At 48.4% G+C, this 20,499-nt stretch overlaps 1 protein-coding gene across 4 annotated transcripts in view; it reads right to left on the bottom strand.

The window, feature by feature from the left end:
• LOC146829216 (uncharacterized) overlaps nt 1-20,499 on the bottom strand; it is a 76,399-nt gene that overhangs the window by 43,368 nt on the left and 12,532 nt on the right. For all 4 annotated transcript variants that reach the window (XR_014961935.1, XM_085606662.1, XM_085606663.1 and 1 more), the window contains 2 exons: nt 7,373-7,454; nt 7,010-7,065 (listed from right to left, as the gene is read on the bottom strand). Coding sequence is in view for 3 of the 4 variants with exons in the window: in XM_085606662.1 (XP_085462788.1) it covers nt 7,010-7,065; nt 7,373-7,454 (138 nt within the window). In the remaining variant the exon portion in view is untranslated. The remainder of the gene's footprint in view (nt 1-7,009; nt 7,066-7,372; nt 7,455-20,499) is intronic.

The following is a 20,499-nucleotide window of genomic DNA, read 5'->3' as shown; positions in this document are numbered from 1 at the left end:
GAACTGAGGAAACAGGTTCAGCCTTCATGAGTAGTCCCCCAGACCACTCTCCTGAGTGAGCACATTCCCACGCTAGACCTTAGAAGACCCTGCAAATCCGGAAAAGCCTGGGTGTCTTAACACCAGCAGGTGGACCCTAGCAGGGGCGTGTGGGTTCACCTTAAAGGCTTGCCCACCACAATCCACACTGAAGTTCACCTCCAGTCTTGCTGGCAGGCCTAAGAAGTAGCAGACCCTGGAGCAACAGTGAGGTCACAGGACCCCTGAGAAGAGCTGGCACTAGGGTGATGCGACCGGTGTGACCGCAACGGGTGCTGACTTTGAGTGGGGGCATTGTATATTATGGTTTTAAAAGCATTTGCTGCCTCCTTCCTGGCCTACAGCAATTTTCGGCAATAATAAAAATGTCATGATAACTCCGGTAAATAAATGTCTTACTAGAGCGAGATCAGAGTTTTGTCTAGTGGAAGTTTTGACTCATGGAAAGATAGCTCAGAGGGTTAATGTGCCTGCTGCTAAGAACATGTACCATGCCCATCACAAAGTGCACATATTGTAAATAGGTTAGTGGGTTACTGCTTTTGACAGTAAGATCCTTTTGCTACTTGCAGTTTATAAGTTAAAATCCTAACAAAGAACAGTGAGCTATTAGCTTTCATCTTAGAGCTGCATACAAACTGCAAGGTATAAACTAGAGCTTTATGTTTTTTTTCCCTAAGCCTTTGATTATCCTAATGTTGCAAAAAGTGTTCATTTGGATAGAAATCAATAATGATTATTAAAGGGAACCTCCAATCATGGTATTAAGTTTTAAATTCTGAGTTTGTGTTTCTCCAGATCAATCACTCTTAAAACTATACCACCTACTGATATGGTTGTCATGTGACTCCTACACCTTGTAGTCCTTTGTCTGATGTAACATTTCCCATACAGTGATTTACACACGTAAAATTGATTCTCTCTGTGTATATTGCTGACAACAGAAAATCCATGGCTCAGAAACAAATGGCTTGTTCTTCCACTTTTAAGCATATTTGGGACATTCTGTGATTAGAAACATATCCCACTTTGTGAATTTATTTTAATGTCAATAACTCATATTAATCGTTAAATAATCATGTGTATCCATTGGTTGAATTACATAACATAATAAGCTGTAAATGGTCAGTGAAATGCCAAACAAATACTAACGATTGGGATGTTTTGCCAATCCTGGCCACACCTCTAACTCCGCCCACTGATCCAAATCTCAGGTTATTCCCGACCTCTGATTCTCCGCCTACAGTTCCCCTACTTTTTTTCCCCACTTCGACCACTGGCTCCATTCTGCTCCCTTCCTCATCCCCAACACCTTCCTTTGTGCCCACTTTTAACCAACATTTTCTTACAACAAATAAAGAAAGAATAGTGTTTGTTCATAGCTGTGCAGTGTGCTCTGTTGACCACTACTGTAACTAGTCACTGATTTCCCCTTGCGCCTCAACTAATTGATTGCTGAGTCAATGTTGTCCATGTAACAGCTCTTTTTTAAATAAATGTATGCTGTGTTGTACAGCAGACACTGCTGCTGTGCAACATGTCTTAAAATAACATTTACAAAACCAATCGATTTTGCAGAGGCGAAACCTATTTGCTTTGCCAATGCTTGTTACTGCTTGCTACCTGGACAGCAACAGAGCACTGAACAAGGGTTTGCATCCTGAGTTACCACTCAGGATAGCTTACAGTAAATCAGAGGTTGTTCAAGGGCATTGAATCCTGTCATATAAAGATGTAGTGTTCTCAGAAGATGTGGGCCTTCAGGTATGGTTTGCAGAAGGCGTTTGGGAGCTCTGATGTTGGTGAGGTTGGTGTTCCAGACCATAGGAGTATAAATAGAGAAGATTTGTCTTTTATTCTTCCCTTTTTTTGTAGCTTTTTCTTTCAGTCTGGAGATGTCCTGGCTTCTTGTACAGCTCTGTGTAACAGGTGTTTAATTTCTATGACAGTTATGAAAGGGTTAACGGTTATTCTGGCCTTGTGTGTGATGAAACTTATCTTGAACATTTTGGTCTAGTTTGGGAAGGCAGGCATAGCTACATCAGGGTTGGAGTGGAATACTCCAACATCTTTAGGCCTTTCATTAAACGAACTGCTGTGGTGTCAGACAGATGAAAGTGCAGGGCATTGTTTTCATCTACAGGTGAGAAGGAAAAGGCTTGAACTGTTGTGCTGAATTCACTTTGGAGGAAGTTGAGTTTCACATTCTTCAGGATGGAGAATTGTTACCATGCTATGTTTGGTCCTTCTTGGCAATGTGCTCTTTGAAGGACAGGCCGGTGTCAAGGGCGAAACCAAGTGATTTTGCCTGTGGTTTCATTTAGGGAAAGAACTTATATAATTGAACTTTAGAAAGCAGGCTTGATTTTTTAAAATTTTGGTACAATTGGAAGAGGGAAGACATTTGATTTTGGTTCTGTTGAGTGTGTAAATCCCAAAGGTTAAATAACAGACCAGGTATAACAGAGAGTAATATGGAATGAATCTCAATAAGAGTTTCAAATACATATTATGATATGATATGATATAGACATTTAATATAGTGCACAAATCACTCCTGAGGAGTGTCTCTGTGCTGCACTTGAGACAGGAGAAGCTTCCTGAAACAGCCAGGTCTTCAAACCCTTCTTGAAGGAAATAAAGTCTGAGCATAAGCAGAGGCTGGGGGAGTTTATTGCAATGATAGGGGACAGTGTAGGAAAAAGATCTACTCCCTGATTTGAGGTCCGAATGCGAGGAATAGACAACAGAGCCTTATCCGAGGATCTAAGGCATCTTGCGGGTCGATCTGGTATTAAACTCATGGACAGGTAGGCGGGGTGGGATTTGTGAACTGTCTCGTGTGACATACAACAGATATTAAAAATAACCCGTTTTCTGATAGGCACCCAATGGAGATTGCGAAAGAATAGGGGAAGAGAGGGAAGGAGAGGAAAGATTACAAATTAGTCTAGTGGCAGTGTTCTGTACCACCTGCAACTTCATCAACAAGGAGTCGTTTACTGATGTTAACAGAGCATTCCCGTAGTCCAGGCAGCTGATTATGAAAGATTTGACAAGCGTTTTTCTAGCATTGTCGGGGAGCCAAGGAAGAGCCTTTGTTAGAAGCTTCAAACTATACCATATAATTTGAAAAGACAAACTACTTAAGTAAGAGGATTGGTCAGTCTGCTACGAGGCAATGCATGTAAAATATATGGGCTTGGAAATGCTGCCCTTTTACACAAGATGTATTACTTTCGGCACATTGGATCCAGTTATTCTAGTGCCAGTAATAAACTCATATATTTATCCACAGGTTCCATTCAGGGAAGTTTTTTTTCACAATTTTGGGGTGAACTTTGTCATACTAACAATACTGTATCCATTATTGGTCTTTCAATGATGGTATTTCCATTTTTGAAGCACTGGTTGATTGATTTTGTGGCTTGATTTAATCTTTTGTAGAAGAATGTTTATATACTTCAAAAAGTTACATATATATGCATTTAAAATTCAGAAGAGTTGGTAGTTGCAACTACTAGTATTTTTTTGGGTGGTCAGTAACATGGGTTAGTTGAGGATGCATAACAAAAATGAATTAGTGCGGTAGTCATCAAATTACTAGGCTTTGCTCATTTCAGTTTAATGCATACACAGCCTAATGACCAAACCTACCTGGAAAAAAGCAATAAGAGGGCTCTACTGAGTGAAATTCGATTTAAGAAGAATGCAGGTGCTAAATTTAGCTGCCTAACACCAACACAGGCACCCTTTCACCATAGTACAAGAATTTCTGCGTTGCAGGGAAAGATTGTTTATGTGCAGGAAAGTGTACCTTCCTCTACATAAGCAATCTTTAAATTGCATTGTGTAACTTCTATGTGTGCTACTTAATTCAGCACACATTGAAGTTGCAAATGTTTTTTTTTTTAATGCCCTTATACAATCAATGGCGTTTTGCTGTTTTCATGTGTGCTGCAAAACACAGCACACATGGAAACAGCAAAAACAAAGAGAAATTAATATTTCTCCTCATTGCGCCATGGTGAGGCAAGGTTTTCCTTGGTCTTAATTTCGGCCCAGCCCATATTTACGCCAGCCTTGTATATATGGGGCAGCATCATAATCAATGGCTGTTGCAGTGAAATGCCCACCACAGCACCCATTGCCCTCCCCTTTCAGGCTAAGAATAGTGTGAAAGGGTGCCTTATTTACAAGGCAGCGTTAAGCTATGTTAAGTGGCTTAATTCCATCTTGTAAATAAGGTGAAACCCCTATCATCACCACAATGCCGTATAAAGTGATGTTGTGGTGGAGACAGGGGCTTGCAAATATGACCCCAAGAGCCAATGTAAAAATGTAAGTAAATATCATTAGTAAAAGTGAACTTTGAGCCTGTTGCACAACATTTTAAATATCATGTGTGTTAAACTATTTCTAAGTGAGTTCTTCAAAATATATGACCATCTAAAGGCAAATTCCACTATGGTTGAAATATTTATATTTTTACAGATCTCACCTTAAAGACAGAAGCTGCATATGTCAGATCTATTTCCAATGTAATTGTTTTGCCATTTTCTCGGGATGTAACATACCACGATGTGATTAACAGTTTACCAAACCAAGTCTGGGCATGTAGTTTGAATGCCAATAATAAAATAATAGTTGTGAATATTTCACAACTTAAAAACAAAATGCAAAAACACAATTTTCTATCACACCAATAAACCCACCAGATGGACATTATCATGGCTACTTTTCACTCTAGGAAACTGAATTGTTAGGTAAGGAAAGCAAGGTGTAGTGATTCTTGGTATGAGTGAGCTCCCTCAAGGCTCGAACAATTTGATTCCAAAAAGTATGACTGGTTTCTAGACAGAATACCAGGCTCACGGTTAGTAAATTGTATCATGTGGTAAATATGCAATACCACCAAACCAATAATACGTTTAAAGAATAAATATCTTTAAAAGTCTCAGAGTGTTATCTGATATGAAAAAATAGGAGAACTGACATAAATATCAGGACACAGATATCAGGAGGTGGTGAAAACACAAATACTTTTCCGTAAGAAATGATGGGGAAATCAGTGGTATTCCATGGCATCTTGTAGACAGGAATCTAGGCACCATCAGTTGCCCACCGGAGTTGTAGCACTGTTGGTTGATACCAAGGGGCCCCATTATGTATAGTGCATACTTCCCCTGTTGGCACCCTATCGCACCTTAAAACAGGTGTGCCGGATGCAAAGTCAAACAGGGAAAGTGCACCCTATTACATAAAATGCGCTAAACTCATGCTGTCCTGGGGGCAACTCATTCATGTGAAAAAACAGAGCGGCTGCTTTAATGCTGCATCGTGTTTTTAACAGTGCAGGCAGCAGCCCCAAGCATTTTTAGAGGCGATTAGCAATCCCCTTGCAAGCGGGTGCAGTCAATGACTGCACCGGCCTGCAAGGGGATGTCTAGGGGGCCCATTGGATCCTCTTTTCCCCCTCCAGAGGGCTGCTCTCAGGGTGCTTACTGACAGTGGGCCACCTTTTAGATCGCGCACTGTAAGTGCACTTCCTGAAAGCTTTGTTGTCTGTAATACAGAATGAGCGTAGACGCAAAGGGATTCCCTTATTTGCATGAGGCGAATGAGGGAACACCTTCTGGTGATAGCGCTGGTTCATTATGTGTGCCAGCACGATCTGTATTACAGAAGGGGCTGCAGAAGCGTCTATGACCTGTTCTGTAATACCAAAGCGCCCCGGGGAGTGCAAAGCGGGTGCAAATGCCCGTTGCGCCCCCGGGGCACTTTCATAATATTGCCCCTGACTGTTCATTTCAGTGAAACATTTATCTTGACACTAAGAAAAAAATAGGAAGCTGACATTCAGTGAAATAAGACTGGACGATATGGCTGAGAACGGATCCACAATGCTGCTTTCCTCTTTAGGGTGATATTGTAGTAGATTCGAACTATGTAGTCAAGATACGAGTGGGGAAATATTGTTGCAAAGGTTCTATTTATTTCAGGTGGTCCAATGTATTCCAAAACAATAGGAAAGGTTCTTTTGGCAGCAGCCCATGGGCTTAATTTGGAGGAAAGCTAGCCACATTCTAGTTCAGGTCCACCGCACAATACATAGTACAATAGATTGACTTGATTCTTCCGCATCTCAACAAACTCCTGCAAGACTTTTTCACTACCACCTACAGGGGATAACTGTCACACAGATACAGGCAGGACAATTGACTACTAGTAAACTGACTCTTTTCCAACCAGACAATTCTTCCACTCCATCAAGGATCTTCTGCACTCTCCAGCTACAGGCAGGAGATTACCCAGATAAACAACTGGGGGCCATATTCATAAGGAGCTATTGCCGAATTAACAGCACTTTAGCACAGCCAAAGTCATGATAAATTTACCTCCCCATTCACAAGCTGGTGCTAACAGCCCACAGCGCCAGTTTACCCGCGATAGCAGCCGCAAAAAACATTGCTACAGAGGAACCCCGCAACTATCGCTAATGAGATGCAGAGTGGGCGTTCCCGTGCCAAAAGCCACGACAACATCACACCTCAACATTCTCAACGACCAGCCAGATCTGCAATAAAAACACAAAACCGGCGTTAAGGCGCGTTAGCACCAGGAAATCTACACCTGCTCTGACCTGGTGTTAAGTCGGACGACAGCCTGCACCACAAAAGGAAGCACAGCCCAGGGCCACATCTGAAGGGCAACAGATGCCATGGAGCCATCCATCATGCGGCCCGGACACCCAAGAGGGCCACAACACCCACCAACACCACCCCCCGGACCACCCCTCCCTGGCACCCTCCCCAAAAAAGACATGCAACATCAGGTACACAAAAACATGTACAAAATATTCTGCATGATGTCGCACAATCACAACAGTTGAAATGCATGTGTCGTCACAGAAATGAGCATCACACATTCACTTTCGAAGCAATAAATAAAACTTTATTAAAATGAATACCAAAATTAAATGAAGACACATGGCGGCTCCCCGCGGGACAGTCCGTAGGTCACAGCCTGCAAGACAAAAACACATAATGAGAAGGTGTGTCCTGCGCACATCAAAGGACAGAGAGAGAGCAAAGGAGAGAGAGGAAGAGAGGGAGAAAGACAGAGAGTGAAAAAGAGAGAGAGAGGAAAGAAGAGAAGGAGAGAGAGAGAGAAGAAGAGAGGGAAAGGGGGAGAGAGAGAGAGAGAGAGAATACAGGGAGAGACAGAGAGAGACAGAGAGAGAGAGAGAGAGAGAGAGAGAGAGAGAGAGAGAGAGAGAGAGAGAGAGAGAGAGAGAGAGAGACACCCCGTGCACCCAGGCCACACTGCTCACCTGCTGCCACCGGTGTGTCTCCAACCACGTGCCGGTATGTATAGCAGTACAACAGGACACACATCTGAGTCAGAGCTGTCATCTGAAACAAAGTCCAGATACATGACTGGCACAGTACACACACTTGCACAAGATAACATTGCCTACCCGCCCATGCACACCCAGGCACAGGCATCACAAAGGCACCTGCCACCCACGGAGCATGCCCGCCCATGCACACTCAGGCAGAGGCATCACAAAGGCACCCGCCGCCCACAGAGCATGCCCACCCATGCACACCCAGGCCTCACTGTTCACTTTCCGCCACCGGCATGTAGACAGGATGTTCCACCACGTGCCGCTGCAAGCCACAAGCCCGGGCCCACAGACATGGCACCCTCCACACCATGCAGCCATGCTCCGCAGGCCACCAGGTCTCATGTTTGTTGCTGGGCAGTGAATACACCATGGCAGAGGACATACCAGTGCACCCGGCAACATTGCAGGCTGCACACCCGCTCAGTTATGATTTGTTCATCATTATGTACATCAATTGTGTGACTTTTGCACACCCGATCAGCCCAATGGGTGCCACTAAGTCTGTGACCTGGAAGCGAGGCCACGTGGCGGTAGGCCTGCGCTGCCCACTAGCTCTGGCCTACACTGCGGTCCAGCAGGGCACACAAAACCTGAGTTGCCTGGACTGCCGCGACGGGGCATCATCGCAGGGTGCCCACCTGCTCAGCAGCTTCAGGTGCCACTGACTCAGTGCACCCAAAGTCACCGTCCCGTGGCGGGGTGTCTGTGCCTGCCGCAATGCGCCGGGTGCGACTAACCCTGTGCAACCCCAGTCAGTGCCACGTGGTGGTCGGCCCGTGCCGTAAGCAGGCCTGGGTTGCCACTAACCCTGTGCAACCCCAGTCAATGCCACGTGGTGGTCGGCCCGTGCCGTAAGCAGGCCTGGGTTCCCACTAACCCTGTGTGCAACAAAACTCTTGTGGCCTTCATGATTGGAAAAACGTGGCGCCCATCATCCAGTCACCACGGGAAGAGGAGAATGTGACGTCGTTGGTCCCTTATGTTGGCGGAGTCACATGGCCTGTGACACCTGTGCCAGATGGGTGTGGTGTGCGTGCAAACCTGCCCTTAGGGAATGGCTGTGACATACTGACAACTAGACCAGTGACCTGCTCACCACCAGCGAGTACACCTGCAACGTGTAGCAATGAGGGCCCCCCCTCAGAGCATAGCGGAGTGGTCTGGCCTGCCATATGTCAGACCAGCGCAGGGCTTGCCACAATGACACGTGGGCTCTGGGCGTGGTTCAGTCCATGTCCGGACAAGGAAGTGAGTGATGTGTGTGTCTCTGTTGTAGTGTCCACGGGACCTGGTACACAAAATGCAATGTAGCACCCCCTGACTGGCATCCCACAGGACGAGCCTCATTGACGCAGGGGAAATCACTGTCCCTACATTCATCCACACATGCATACATGACTGATGAAAGACATGACACAACAGTGCGTCAATGGATGTTTATTGCACATCCAGTGCAGTTATGCAGCTGGAGCAGTTCAGGGCAATGCCCAGCACACTACACAATATGGGCCTTTGTCACCGGGGATGACAAGTCCTGCTGAAAGGAAGGGTACAGTCCGCAGCCTGGACGCCGTGTCATTGGTCATCAATCTGGAAGTGGCAGTCCAAGGTGAGTTCATCGGAGTGTATCGTGGGTCCGTGTAAGGTCATGAGGCCATGTGCGGGACCAAGCAGAAACAGGCCAGGTGGCGGTAATGATTGCTTGTGCCTGGTCCTTCTGACCACAGTACCGTCCTCATCCCCGGGTGTGTGCCCTGCCCCACCTGTGGGTGTTGCAGAACCGGCTGTCGCACTGTGTGCCACTGACACATCAGGGGCCTGAGTGGATCCGGCTGCCGCACTGGGAGGCAGTGACACACCAGGGGACGGGTATGTGAATGGTGTGGGGGCAGCAGCATTCATCAGCGCCACGCGTTGTGGCAGCAATGCCCTGGTGGAGGTCTGTAGGGCATGATAGATCCCAGCTACATTTCGATGATGTGCAGCGGTGGCTGCCATCCTTTCCACCTCCAACCGCACCATGTCCTCCATGAGCCTCCGTATGTGAGCCAGCTCACGGCTGGCATCACTGGAGCCACTCTGAGCAGACAGCTGTTCTTCTCTCCGTGTCATGACCCAAGCGATGTCAGTCAGGGCTCATTGGAGACCATGGGGTGGACATAGACACCTAAGCATGGCGTCCAGTTTGGCAGCCATGATGCCGAAACCAACCTGCACCTGCTCAGCCGTCTCCATCTGGCACTCCAGCACACGGCGTTGGAAGGCCATGTGTTGTTCCTGGAGGTCTTGGGAGGGTGCCGGGGCTGTGGGTGCCTCCTGCTGGGTGGTTTGGGCTGCCCTGAGCCTGGAGGTGAGTGGCGGATGAGGTCAATGATGTCTTGAATGGTTTGGGTGTCGATGCTGGCGTTGTCCTCCTCGTCATCTGTGAAGAGTGGCTGGGACCGCTCTGCAGGAGGTGTTGACGGTGCCTCTGCGATGTGAAGGGGAGCTGGTGTATTACAATGTGTCCACATGTGTGTAGACGCATGGTACAGGTTGACATTCAGACAGCATGGCATTGTACATTGTGACAGTCTGTAGAACTGGGCGACGACCCAGAGTCATTGTGGGTGTGCACTGTGCTCTACTTGATTGTGCATGTGTGCCATTGTGCTCATCTCCACATGTCCCCCCAGTAACTGGTGGTCACTCACATTGTTGCGGTTGTGTTGTGTCCTGTCGAGCACTGTCCGGTCTTCCGACTCCAGCCACAGTCTCCACACAGATGACTGTTGACACCAGTTCCTCCATGTCATCCAGCACGAGCTGTGGTGCTGGGTCCCCACCTCCAGTCTGCATTGATGCCTTCTGGTTGGCTGCGAGTTTCTCCTTGGTCTTTCTCTTGATGCCATTCCATCGCCTCTTGACCTCGTCCATTGTCCTCTTGTGCTCTCCGACGGCATTCACCTTGTCCACGATGTTCCAGTTTTGGTGCCCAATGACACGTTTGAGGTGACAAAGAGTTGTTGATTGTGTTCCATCACCTCCGTGACTATGCTCCTGTTCGCCTGTGCACTGAACTTCGTCTTCCTCGTCTTCTTGTCCTTGCCCTTCCCTGTCCCTGAGGTCCCAGGCTGGTCGTCCGGGGTGCTTGTGTGGTTGCGCTCGTCCTCTGCGCCTGCTCCGGCTGACTCCATGGTGCTTGGGTGTAGGTCAGTTTGTGTGGGGGTGTTTTTTCTGCTGTTATTGAGATTTTCCCCACCTGCCAGGTGTTTGTTGCTGGCCTGGCACTGCTTATCGCTGATTTCCTCATAGCGCTTTGGCCTATCGCAGTTTTTTGGTGTTGTGGTTTGTGATTTTATCTCCATCGAGGTGGTTTTATCACAGACATTGTCTGCGGTTTTGGCAGACTATCGCATGCTACCGCCTTGCTGTGAATCCCACGTTGTCACAGGTTTATTTTCCCGCAATGGGCTGCGATATTGAAAGTTGCGTTACGCTACTCTTGCAGTAGTTATCACACGTTCTTGTGACTATACCCCTTGATCTCTTAGCAGGACCTGTACCCCAATAATTGTGTACAAAAACAGCAGCTTTCCAGTCACAGACATCCAAAACATTTCTGGAGAAAGAATTTCTTCACACTCATCTTTCAAGTAAATAGCCATTCTTTGACTTGAAAGAATCTTGGAGCTGTAAATGCCACTCACAAGGGAATGTGACCTTTAAGTCTAAGGGTAGTGTCCATTCGTTTTCTGTTTCCTTTGTGGGTCATTGCCTTTGAAGTTTGTTGCTGGCTTCCTCATTCCCACGAAGATGAAGTGTGACAAGCAGGAGGCTTGCCAACAAAGGTGAATGTCCTCCTTATTGAATAAGACAACTATCAGAAAGTCATCCTTTTTCCCGGTTCACTGACATTACTTGCTGAATGATATTGGTGTTAACTGACTCTGACTGTACCCTTGGCTCTGCATAGTATATGATAGGGCTAAGGTGTTTAAACAACCTGTAAGTCCCTAGTATGTAGCAGGGCATGGATGTTTAGAGGCCAGCAGATTTCATGCACTTACATGTGTGCATTGCTGAGTGCCTGCTGTCATTTTAAAATCAGCCTGGCCTTGTAGTCTGTCTTTAAAAGTAAAATTGTGTGAAAACTCGACTTTGGTGGTATAGGCACTTCTAAAGTAATATTCTACCTTATTGTTACATATTAGGTACCCACAGGGTCTCCCCTCTGTGTCCCAGAGGTGGGGGCCTAATAAATATAAGAAGGGCCTTACAAAAGATGCTTTGTTGGAAAGGCGTTCGCCGGAGGGGGGTTCGATGCCCGTCTTGCCCACCCCTTTGACCCACCTCTCCCACGTAGGCCGAACTAGGCACGCACACCCTGATATACACTACGAACAGAGTGACACCACACGTATTCTTTGTAGGACGATAGGTTCTTTTATCGATGATTTTCAAGGGATCTTTATGATCCAAGATGCAAGTAGTACAGCAGTGGCACAAAGTACCACCAATCGGTCGTGGGGAATGGGGGTAGCGGGACAGTCTTTCAAGATAGTGTCTCTGCGAAATACCCTGCGGATAGCTCACAATCCTCGAGCTGGAGGGTGTCGAGTCTCTGGACGATCTCTTACCGAGTCGTCCTCAAGGGGGAGCGCCGCGAGTCTCTCAGCAGGCACAGGTGGTCGGAGTTCGGGAGCCGCGGTTCCGTCAGCAAGGCTCAGATGGTTCAATAGCTGGGGGCCGCGAGTCACTCAGCAGGCCCAGGTGACTTCAGCGTTCAGGAGCCGCGACAGCGTCAGCAGGCTCGGATGGTTCCAGGTCTTCTCTGCCTTCGTTTCTCCGGCACCCCTTGTTATACTCCGCTTGCTTTTTGAAGTCCGGGGTCCTCGCAGAGGGGGGACTGGGGTGACGGAGGGGGTTCCGCGGGATTTCCTGCCGCTCACTTCTTTGGTCTTTTCAGGTGGGTCTGGGAGGGACCCCAGACACTCGGCAGGGGAGGCGCCTGCTCCCCAGGGGCCTGGTGGCCGATCGAGTCTTCCCGGGGAAGGCGACCGGAGGTGTGACTGGGCTGGCGCCTTTGGGTCTGGCTCGAGGGTTCCCGCTCCCTCGGTCGGACATGCGTGGTAGGGTGTCGAGTCTGTCAGGGCTCTGGCCGGCCCTCGGATCTGGGTGGCTGGGGCGGCCGGAGTCGGAGATGTCGTGTCTTGAGGGTGGTTGCAGGTTGGCTGGATGATTGGGAGGGCAACGCCGTGAGGCCGGTCTCACATGCTTTATATGCCCTTGTGAAGGAAAACTGCCCATTTCATTTCCCCCCATTATATCTATTTAGCTCCATAGGCTAACATTGCAATATTTTATTTGGTTAAAAATATTTCTAGGAAAGGAGAAAATATCATTCAAGAACTTAAAAGATTGGTGTTGATAAATGCAATAACTTGCCACTGTTGAATTTGTCATAACTAGTACAGAAGAAAAGTTATGGAACATTTTCTTCTGTAAGCCAAAATACAGCTTTCTAATGATCTGTGCTGATTGCTCATCTTTAACAGGCTTAGCCTGGCTGCTTTGGTTAGGTGATAGGTTTCCTGACTGAAGCAGAGATTATCTGATAGAGAGAGCTCTGAAGCTGAGGAGGAGAAAAATCATCCATTTGGATTTTGGAAGCATTGTAATTTGTGGGACAAAAATTTGGCACAATTTGGAGGAAGTTGTCAGTCATGCTTTTGAATGGCACCCACCATCTCATGGGACAGAGGTCCGTCACTCCTTGTTGCCACAGAACACTGAATAAATATCAGAGAGCTGCATAGTTTCTCAGATCTGCTGTCTGAAACTAGAAGGAAAATAAGGACTGCCAGGGCGGAATCTGGATCTGCACACAAAGGCCTGCACTCTGAATGACTGAGCCTGCTGAACAACCTGGTACTATAGCCCTGGGCACTGTGCCTTGCTTTAAGAAGGATTAAGGAGTGGAATCCCTGCAAGGTACAGGTTAACAGCACCCCTATATCATCTCCACCAACAGTCACCATCCTGGAGTGCGTCCAGTGGACTTTTAAGGATTTTGCCCGGTGCATTGTGCTTAGTATATCATACCAGGGCTCCATCTCAGTCTCCAATCAAACCTCGACTTTGTCCCGGTCAAGGGCGACCAGATGTCCCAGAGTGGCACTATAGGTTTTTAAGCACTATAAATAGGTTAATCTTTGAAAACTCAAATCTCCGATTAACTACATTCATGCGATGTTTGTGTCTATTTGTTCATAACAATCTTTCGTATTTTTAGATATTGGTGTGGGATTTGTATGGTGTGTTGTGTCTTACTTATCGGATGCATTGGTGTTTTTAAAAGCTTTACACTCCTGTCTCCTAAGTTATGCCTGACTGCTCATAGTCAGCTACCAAGGGTTGAGCAAGGGGCTAATTTACTCAGACCTTTACTGGACCCTATACCTTGTTAGTGGCCATATTGCTAGTGGTAAGTGCATACTTACCCCTACCAATAATCCACTTTCCCAAAACAACAAAACTTTTCACAGGTTATATTTAATAATTTAAATGGTTGAATAATAGTGTAGGCAATAAACATGTTACACTTCCGTTGATTTTGTCATACTGATTTATCTAAATGCTGAGAAACTGAAGTTTGTTGATTTTTGTTAACAGATGATAGCAATGCTCAGTTGTTTAGCCATGTTGCACTTTTGAAACCTGGCCTTTGCATCCTCCTGAAACAAAATCATGGGGTTTAAAGAGCATCTCAACTTTTTAGATCCATATAGAGAAAACATTCCCTTCATTCCAGAAATTCATAACTTAACTTTGTGCAGTACACTTGCCTTACAAAAGCATTAATATGGACAACTTAAAAACAAAAGCCATTCTCTTTTTCAGAGCAGAGATCATTTTTCTACAGCATGCATCAGCGACTCTGAGGTTAAAGAGCAGATGACAAAGACAAATAAATTAGGAGGTGAGTTTCGTTAAGTCACCATTTGTATATCCAGAAAAATAAAAACCTATTCGCAAACCTCTATGAACAAGCATTTGCACTGTAAGAGGTCTTGCATTTGCGAGAATTTGAGCTATTGGCATTGTAAATGATAATGCCTTTTTTGTGTCTTGGTTTTTAAAACAGATAAATAAAAGGCATTGTCATTTACAATGCCACTAGCGTAAACGCTCACAAATGCGAGACTTGTTGCTTTGCAAATGCTTGTTTCAACTCTGTAATGAAAACAAAGCAAAAGGCTGCCCGTCAACAGGGCTTCACAGCTTGGCCCTGAAGCTGTTTTGCTATGAAGCAACAAGTTCAGGGCACACAAGTCTGTCAAGCAAGCACACAGTCTTTGTTTACTGTGTTTCACACCTATAACACGCTCTGCACGGGTTCAGGGTTCTCCCTACCCAAACAAAAAGACACAACAATTAGTAAATAGGGCTTTAACAATCATGAAAATGGAAAATCTCCCCAGTTGGAGCTGGGGCAGTAGTAATGTGGACTTCACTGGCTTGGCGCATGAGCTGATGCTTGGGGGGGCATCAGTGGGTGGTGGTGTGGGACTCTTGTGGTCATGCATACTCGAACAGCTAGAGCTGTACCCCTTCCTCGCAGTTAGGGAACAGTTCTGTGGGAGGGATTCAACAAGCTCCATCACAGGGCCAAACTTGCGGTACATCAATTAGCATAAATAGGACAAAAGATAATGGCATTTTGGTACATTGACATAAATGACAACCATAAACGTTCATATGTTAAAAACAAAACAACATGCCACACGGGAAGTTCATCAACACACTATAGAAACCCTGTGACTCGCTTTTCATAGCCCCAGATGCACACCTGGGAGCAGGTCAGCGACCCTTGACCTTGCTGGTAGGTCGCTCCCCCACCACACAGCTCTGCCTGTGTGTCCTGATGCTGCCACTGCTGCTGCTGTAGAAGTTGAGACTCTCCTCCACCTACAGGCTACCACCTGCGCCTCATCCCTGGTGGCCAGTGGTAGGCCTTAGGTTTGTATCTCTGTCGCTGTCTGTCTCCCTTGTACTGCCTGCAGTTTTATCTGTGCCCGTTTTGCTTGCCTTTGCTCCCCTCATTGCCCCTTCTTTCTGTGCCCTCTTACCTTCTGTTCCCCCTCGCTGCCCCTGATTTGTGCCAGTTTTTGCCTTCTGTTTCCCCCTCGCTGCCCCTGATTTGTTCCCGTGTTGCCTTCTGTTTCCCCCTCGCCGCCCCTGATTTGTGCCCGTTCTACCTTCTGTTTCCCCTCGCTGCCCCTGATTGTGCCCGTGTTGCCTTCTGTTTCCCCCTCACTGCCCCTGATTTGTGCCCGTTTTGCTTGCCTCTGTTCCCTTTGTTGCCCCTTCATTCTGTGCCCTCTTACCTTCTGTCCCCCCTCGCTGCCCCTGATTGTGCCCGGTTGCCTTCAGGTGTCCTCGCCGCTCCCGTTCCCACCGCTGCATCCCCTGTGGCACGGACCCCTCACTGCCCATTCGCTGCCCCTGCCTCCCGCCTCCCAGCTGCTCCTCCCTCCCACATCCCCACGTATGGCGGCCGCTGTGCAGCCGCGCCGCTGGAGGCAATCCCCTCTGCGCCAGTACGTGCCTGGAACGTGCCCAGCGCCAGAACCCCTGGTCCCCGCACCCACCACGACGACCACCACCGCTACGATGCTAGCACACTCCACGCTCTCAACCCCGGACGGACCCACACCTGTTTCAAGGCCGCCCCGAAATGCACACACGGTCCCTTCACCTGTTGGAACTGCAGCTACACCAGCCTCAGAACCGCCGAATAACCCACCAAGAAAGACCTTAACCACCTCCGTTGCATCCTACTGAACACCCGCTCTGCACACAAACACGCCGTTGAGCTCTGGGTCCTGCTCGACACATCATCCCCGGACATCGCCTTCCTAACAGAGACCTGGATGAACAACTCCTCCGCACCAGACATCGCTATAGCCATCCCAGACGGCTACAAGATCACCCGCAGAGACCGTACCAACGGAGTCAGATGAGGAATCGCCATCAGGGTCTTGACCAACACCGACGACACGCTCAGCACCGCCGAACACATGCATTTCCAGATCCACACAGACCCCAACTCCACCCTCAGAGGCATCCTCATCTACAGACCCCCCGGACCCTGACCCCAGTTCATCGACTCCATCGCCGACTTCATCAGCACTCACTCCCTGACCTCCACCGACTACATCCTCCTCGGAGACCTGAACTTTCATCTGGAGAACAACAACGACAGCAACTCGACAACCCTGATCGATAACTTTGCCAACCTCAGACTGAGGCAACTCGTCACAACGCCTACCCACTCCGCAGGACACACGCTTGACCCCATCTTCTCCGGAAGGCCCCACGGCGCCTTCAGCCACACCACCGAACTCCTCTGGACCGACCACCGCTGCATCCACTTCTCCTTCCAGAAACCCACCACACACCACCGCACCCAACAGATCCCTCGCCGCTGCTGGAGAAAAATCACCGAAGACCAACTACATGCAAACCTTGCTCTCAGCCCACCCACCAAACCCTCCAACACTGACGACACTGCCCCAACCTCAGACGCTGCATCGACGACTGCGCCAACACCCTCGCCCCGCTGAAGAAACCCCCACACAGATACACCAGCAAGAGGGCCAGCTGGGTCACCCCAGAACTCCTAGCCTCCAAGCGAGCCTGCCAGAAACTAGAGAAGAAATGGCACAGCGAACAAACTCCGGACAGCCATGCAGCCCACAAGGACGCCACCCGCAACCATCATCACCTCATCATGACTGCCTAGAGGACCTCCTTCAAAGACCGCCTCAACAACAACGCACACAATAGCAAGGAGCTCTTCAACATCGTGAAGGAACTCTCCAACCCCAGCTCCAACACCAACGACATCCCGCCGTCGCAAGCCCTGTGCGACTCCCTCGCCACTTTCTTCCACCGTAACATAGCAGACATCCACGACAGCTTCAACACCCAGACAGCCCCAACAGACAGCAACACAACAGACTCTCAGCACACCATCGACCATGACTCCCTGCTAGCCTGGACCAGCGTGAGCTTCGATGACACCATCAAGACCATGAGCACAATCCACTCCGGCTCCCCGTCAGACCCATTCCCACACCACATACTCAACAAAGCCAGCAGCTCCATCGCACCCCACCTGTGCAACGTCATCAATCTCTCTCTCAAGACCGCGACCTTCCCAGAGAGCTGGAAACACACCGAGATCAACGCCCTACTCAAAAAACCCAAGGCAGACCCTAGAGATCTCAACAAAATCCGGCCCATCTAGCTGCTCCCGTTCCCGGCCAAGGTCATCGAGAAGATCGTCAACAGACAGCTAACCCGATACCTCGAAGAAAACAGAATCCTGGACCCGTCCCAGTCAGGGTTCCGCAGCAACCACAGCACCGAGACCGCCCTCATCGCCGCCACCGATGACATCAGGACACTGCTGGACAACGGTGAGACCGCAACCCTCATCCTCCTAGACCTCTTCACCGCCTTCAAAACCGTCTTGCACCGCACACTACGCGCACGCCGTAGGGATCCGAGACAAAGCCCTGGAATGGACCACCTCCTTCCTCTCCAGAAGAACCCAGAGCGTCCGCCTCCCCGATTCCAATCTGAAGCCTCCGAGATCATCTGCGGCATACCCCAGGGTTCCTCCCTCAGCCCGACACTGTTCAACATTTACATGGCCCCGCTCGCACACGTCGCCCGACAGCACGACCTCAACATAATCTCCTATGCCGACGACACTCAACTAATCCTCTCCCTCACCAAGGACCCCTTCACCGCCGAAGCCAACCTCCACGAAGGAATGAAGGCAGTCGCCGACTGGATGAAGACCAGCCGACTGAAGCTGAACACGGACAAAACGGAGGTCCTCATCCTCGGCTCCAACCCTTCAGCCTGGGATGACTCCTGGTGGCCGACGGCACTGGGGGCAGCCCCAACACCCACCGACTACGCACGCAACCTGGGAATCATCCTCGACTCAACGCTCTCCATGACCAAGCAAGTCAATGCCGTCTCCTCCTCCTGCTTCAACACCCTCCGCATGCTCCGCAAGATCTACAGGTGGATCCCGACAGATACAAGAAGAACAGTCACCCAGGCCCTCGTCAGCAGCAGACTCGACAACGGAAACGCCCTCTACGCGGGAGCCCCGACCAAGCTCATCAAACGACTGGAACGCATCCAAAACGCCTCGGCACGACTGATCCTCGACGTACAACGCCACGGCCACATCACTCCCCACCTGAGAAACCTGCACTGGCTGCCCGTCAACAAGAGGATATCCTTCAAGCTCCACATCCACGCCCACAAGGGACTCCACAAAACCGGTCCAGCCTACCTCAACAAACGACTTTCCTTCTACATCCCCAACCACCAGCTTCGCTCCGCCGACCTCGCACTCGCCACCATCCCGCGCATCCGAAGAACAACCACCGGCGGGAGGTCCTTCTCCCACCTCGCCACCTTAGGGGTGCCCAGGAGTGGGCACTTCACAGGGAAAGGCCAGGAAGGGTTCCACAGCGGTATGTGCACAGCGCCTGAGAGACCCTTTCTTGGGTGTGCGGAGCGCTACATAAATGCACTACATTTACATTTACATTTGCCTACCCTAAACCGCACTGCACTTGCCTAGGGGGTACAGAGAGAAGGATGGGCATTTAGAAAGGGTTAGGACCTGTTTCTGTTATAACTGTCTGCCCAGTGGTGGAGGGCAGAGCCAGACTCCAAAAGCATAAAACTGAACGAATTCAGATCTGCCACGACTAAGCTGCGCCTGTGCACACCACTGCACATAAAAGATACAGAAATAATTGCAGTTTTGGGACTGACGGCGAGACAGGTTAGCATACCACATTCTGAGGAATTTAATAAACAAGTAAGAGAACACTGGACACGAAGGTAAACAGATCCATGGGATAGCAGCTGGAGGTCATCATTTCGTGACTGCTCTTTGCTCGCAGACCTGGCTCTGCCTCCTGCCATAGGCGTGCTTACCCTACCCAGCACTAACTAACACAAACATGCAACCCGAAAGAGGAGCGCGGGCTCTCGGGCCGCTTCCGGCTCATTACTTTAAAAACACACCCACTAGCACTGCAGTCTCAGAGTCCACCTCAGCTTTGTATACTTTTTAGAGGATGGTACTAAAGTCACGGCGTGCCACAGTGCTTATGATCTCTGGTATTACACGGTAGAGGAAAAAAGCACGGCTGTCTTAAATACTTAAATACGGACCGAGATGTTTCCTTGAGAGATGATTGAGCACGGATCTGAGGAAGACCCCGACGTAAGGGACAGACTTACCTACCACTACCAAGGGGTCAAAACGTCGACATTTACCACACTAGCCAGTTTGACCAACAGTGATTCATCACTGTGATTTTGTTTGGAACTATGGCTATCTAACATTTTTACCTTATGTGAACAACTTGGCTCTTGTATGAGCCTCTTTTTGTTTTGTAAACTGATTATGTGAATTGTACACTGTTTCACTCACTTCCTTATCCTTACTTCATTCACCATACCCCCACCCTTCATTCCTGGGGTACTGCCTCATAAATGTGTCAGCAAATGAAGTGAATTACTGGTTGTTCAGTGTGATTAAACAACACTGTACATCAAGAATACTATGTTTTTGTTTATGTTCTGTTTATTATTTTTTATTTAACTAAATATAAATTTGTGGTTCTGTCATACACACTAATCCGGATACTGGGACCATTGTTCTAATGTACCGCTCTATCCCCAGGTCCCAGTGACGTTATTTGGGTTTACCCTTCTAGGTAACTTAAATATAAATAGGCTATAAAATACAGAATATACAGACACTAAATTCTTTTTACATGCGTGAGATCTCAGGAACTGCTTTTCCCAGAATGCACTTTCCTGGCTTAATTCAAACATCCAGGAAAATACGAGCATCAGAAGGCAAAGAAAAGTTGAGGTTTTGAATTCACGCTAGGTCTATGACTGAGATCTCTGGCACTGTATGGGTGTCATATCAGCACATTTACAAGAGTTTCTCA

Source organism: Triturus cristatus, chromosome 5_2 (assembly GCF_964204655.1).
Source record: "Triturus cristatus chromosome 5_2, aTriCri1.1, whole genome shotgun sequence".
NCBI classification, from domain to species: Eukaryota; Metazoa; Chordata; class Amphibia; order Caudata; family Salamandridae; genus Triturus; species Triturus cristatus.
This window is presented reverse-complemented; position numbering and strand designations above follow the sequence as displayed.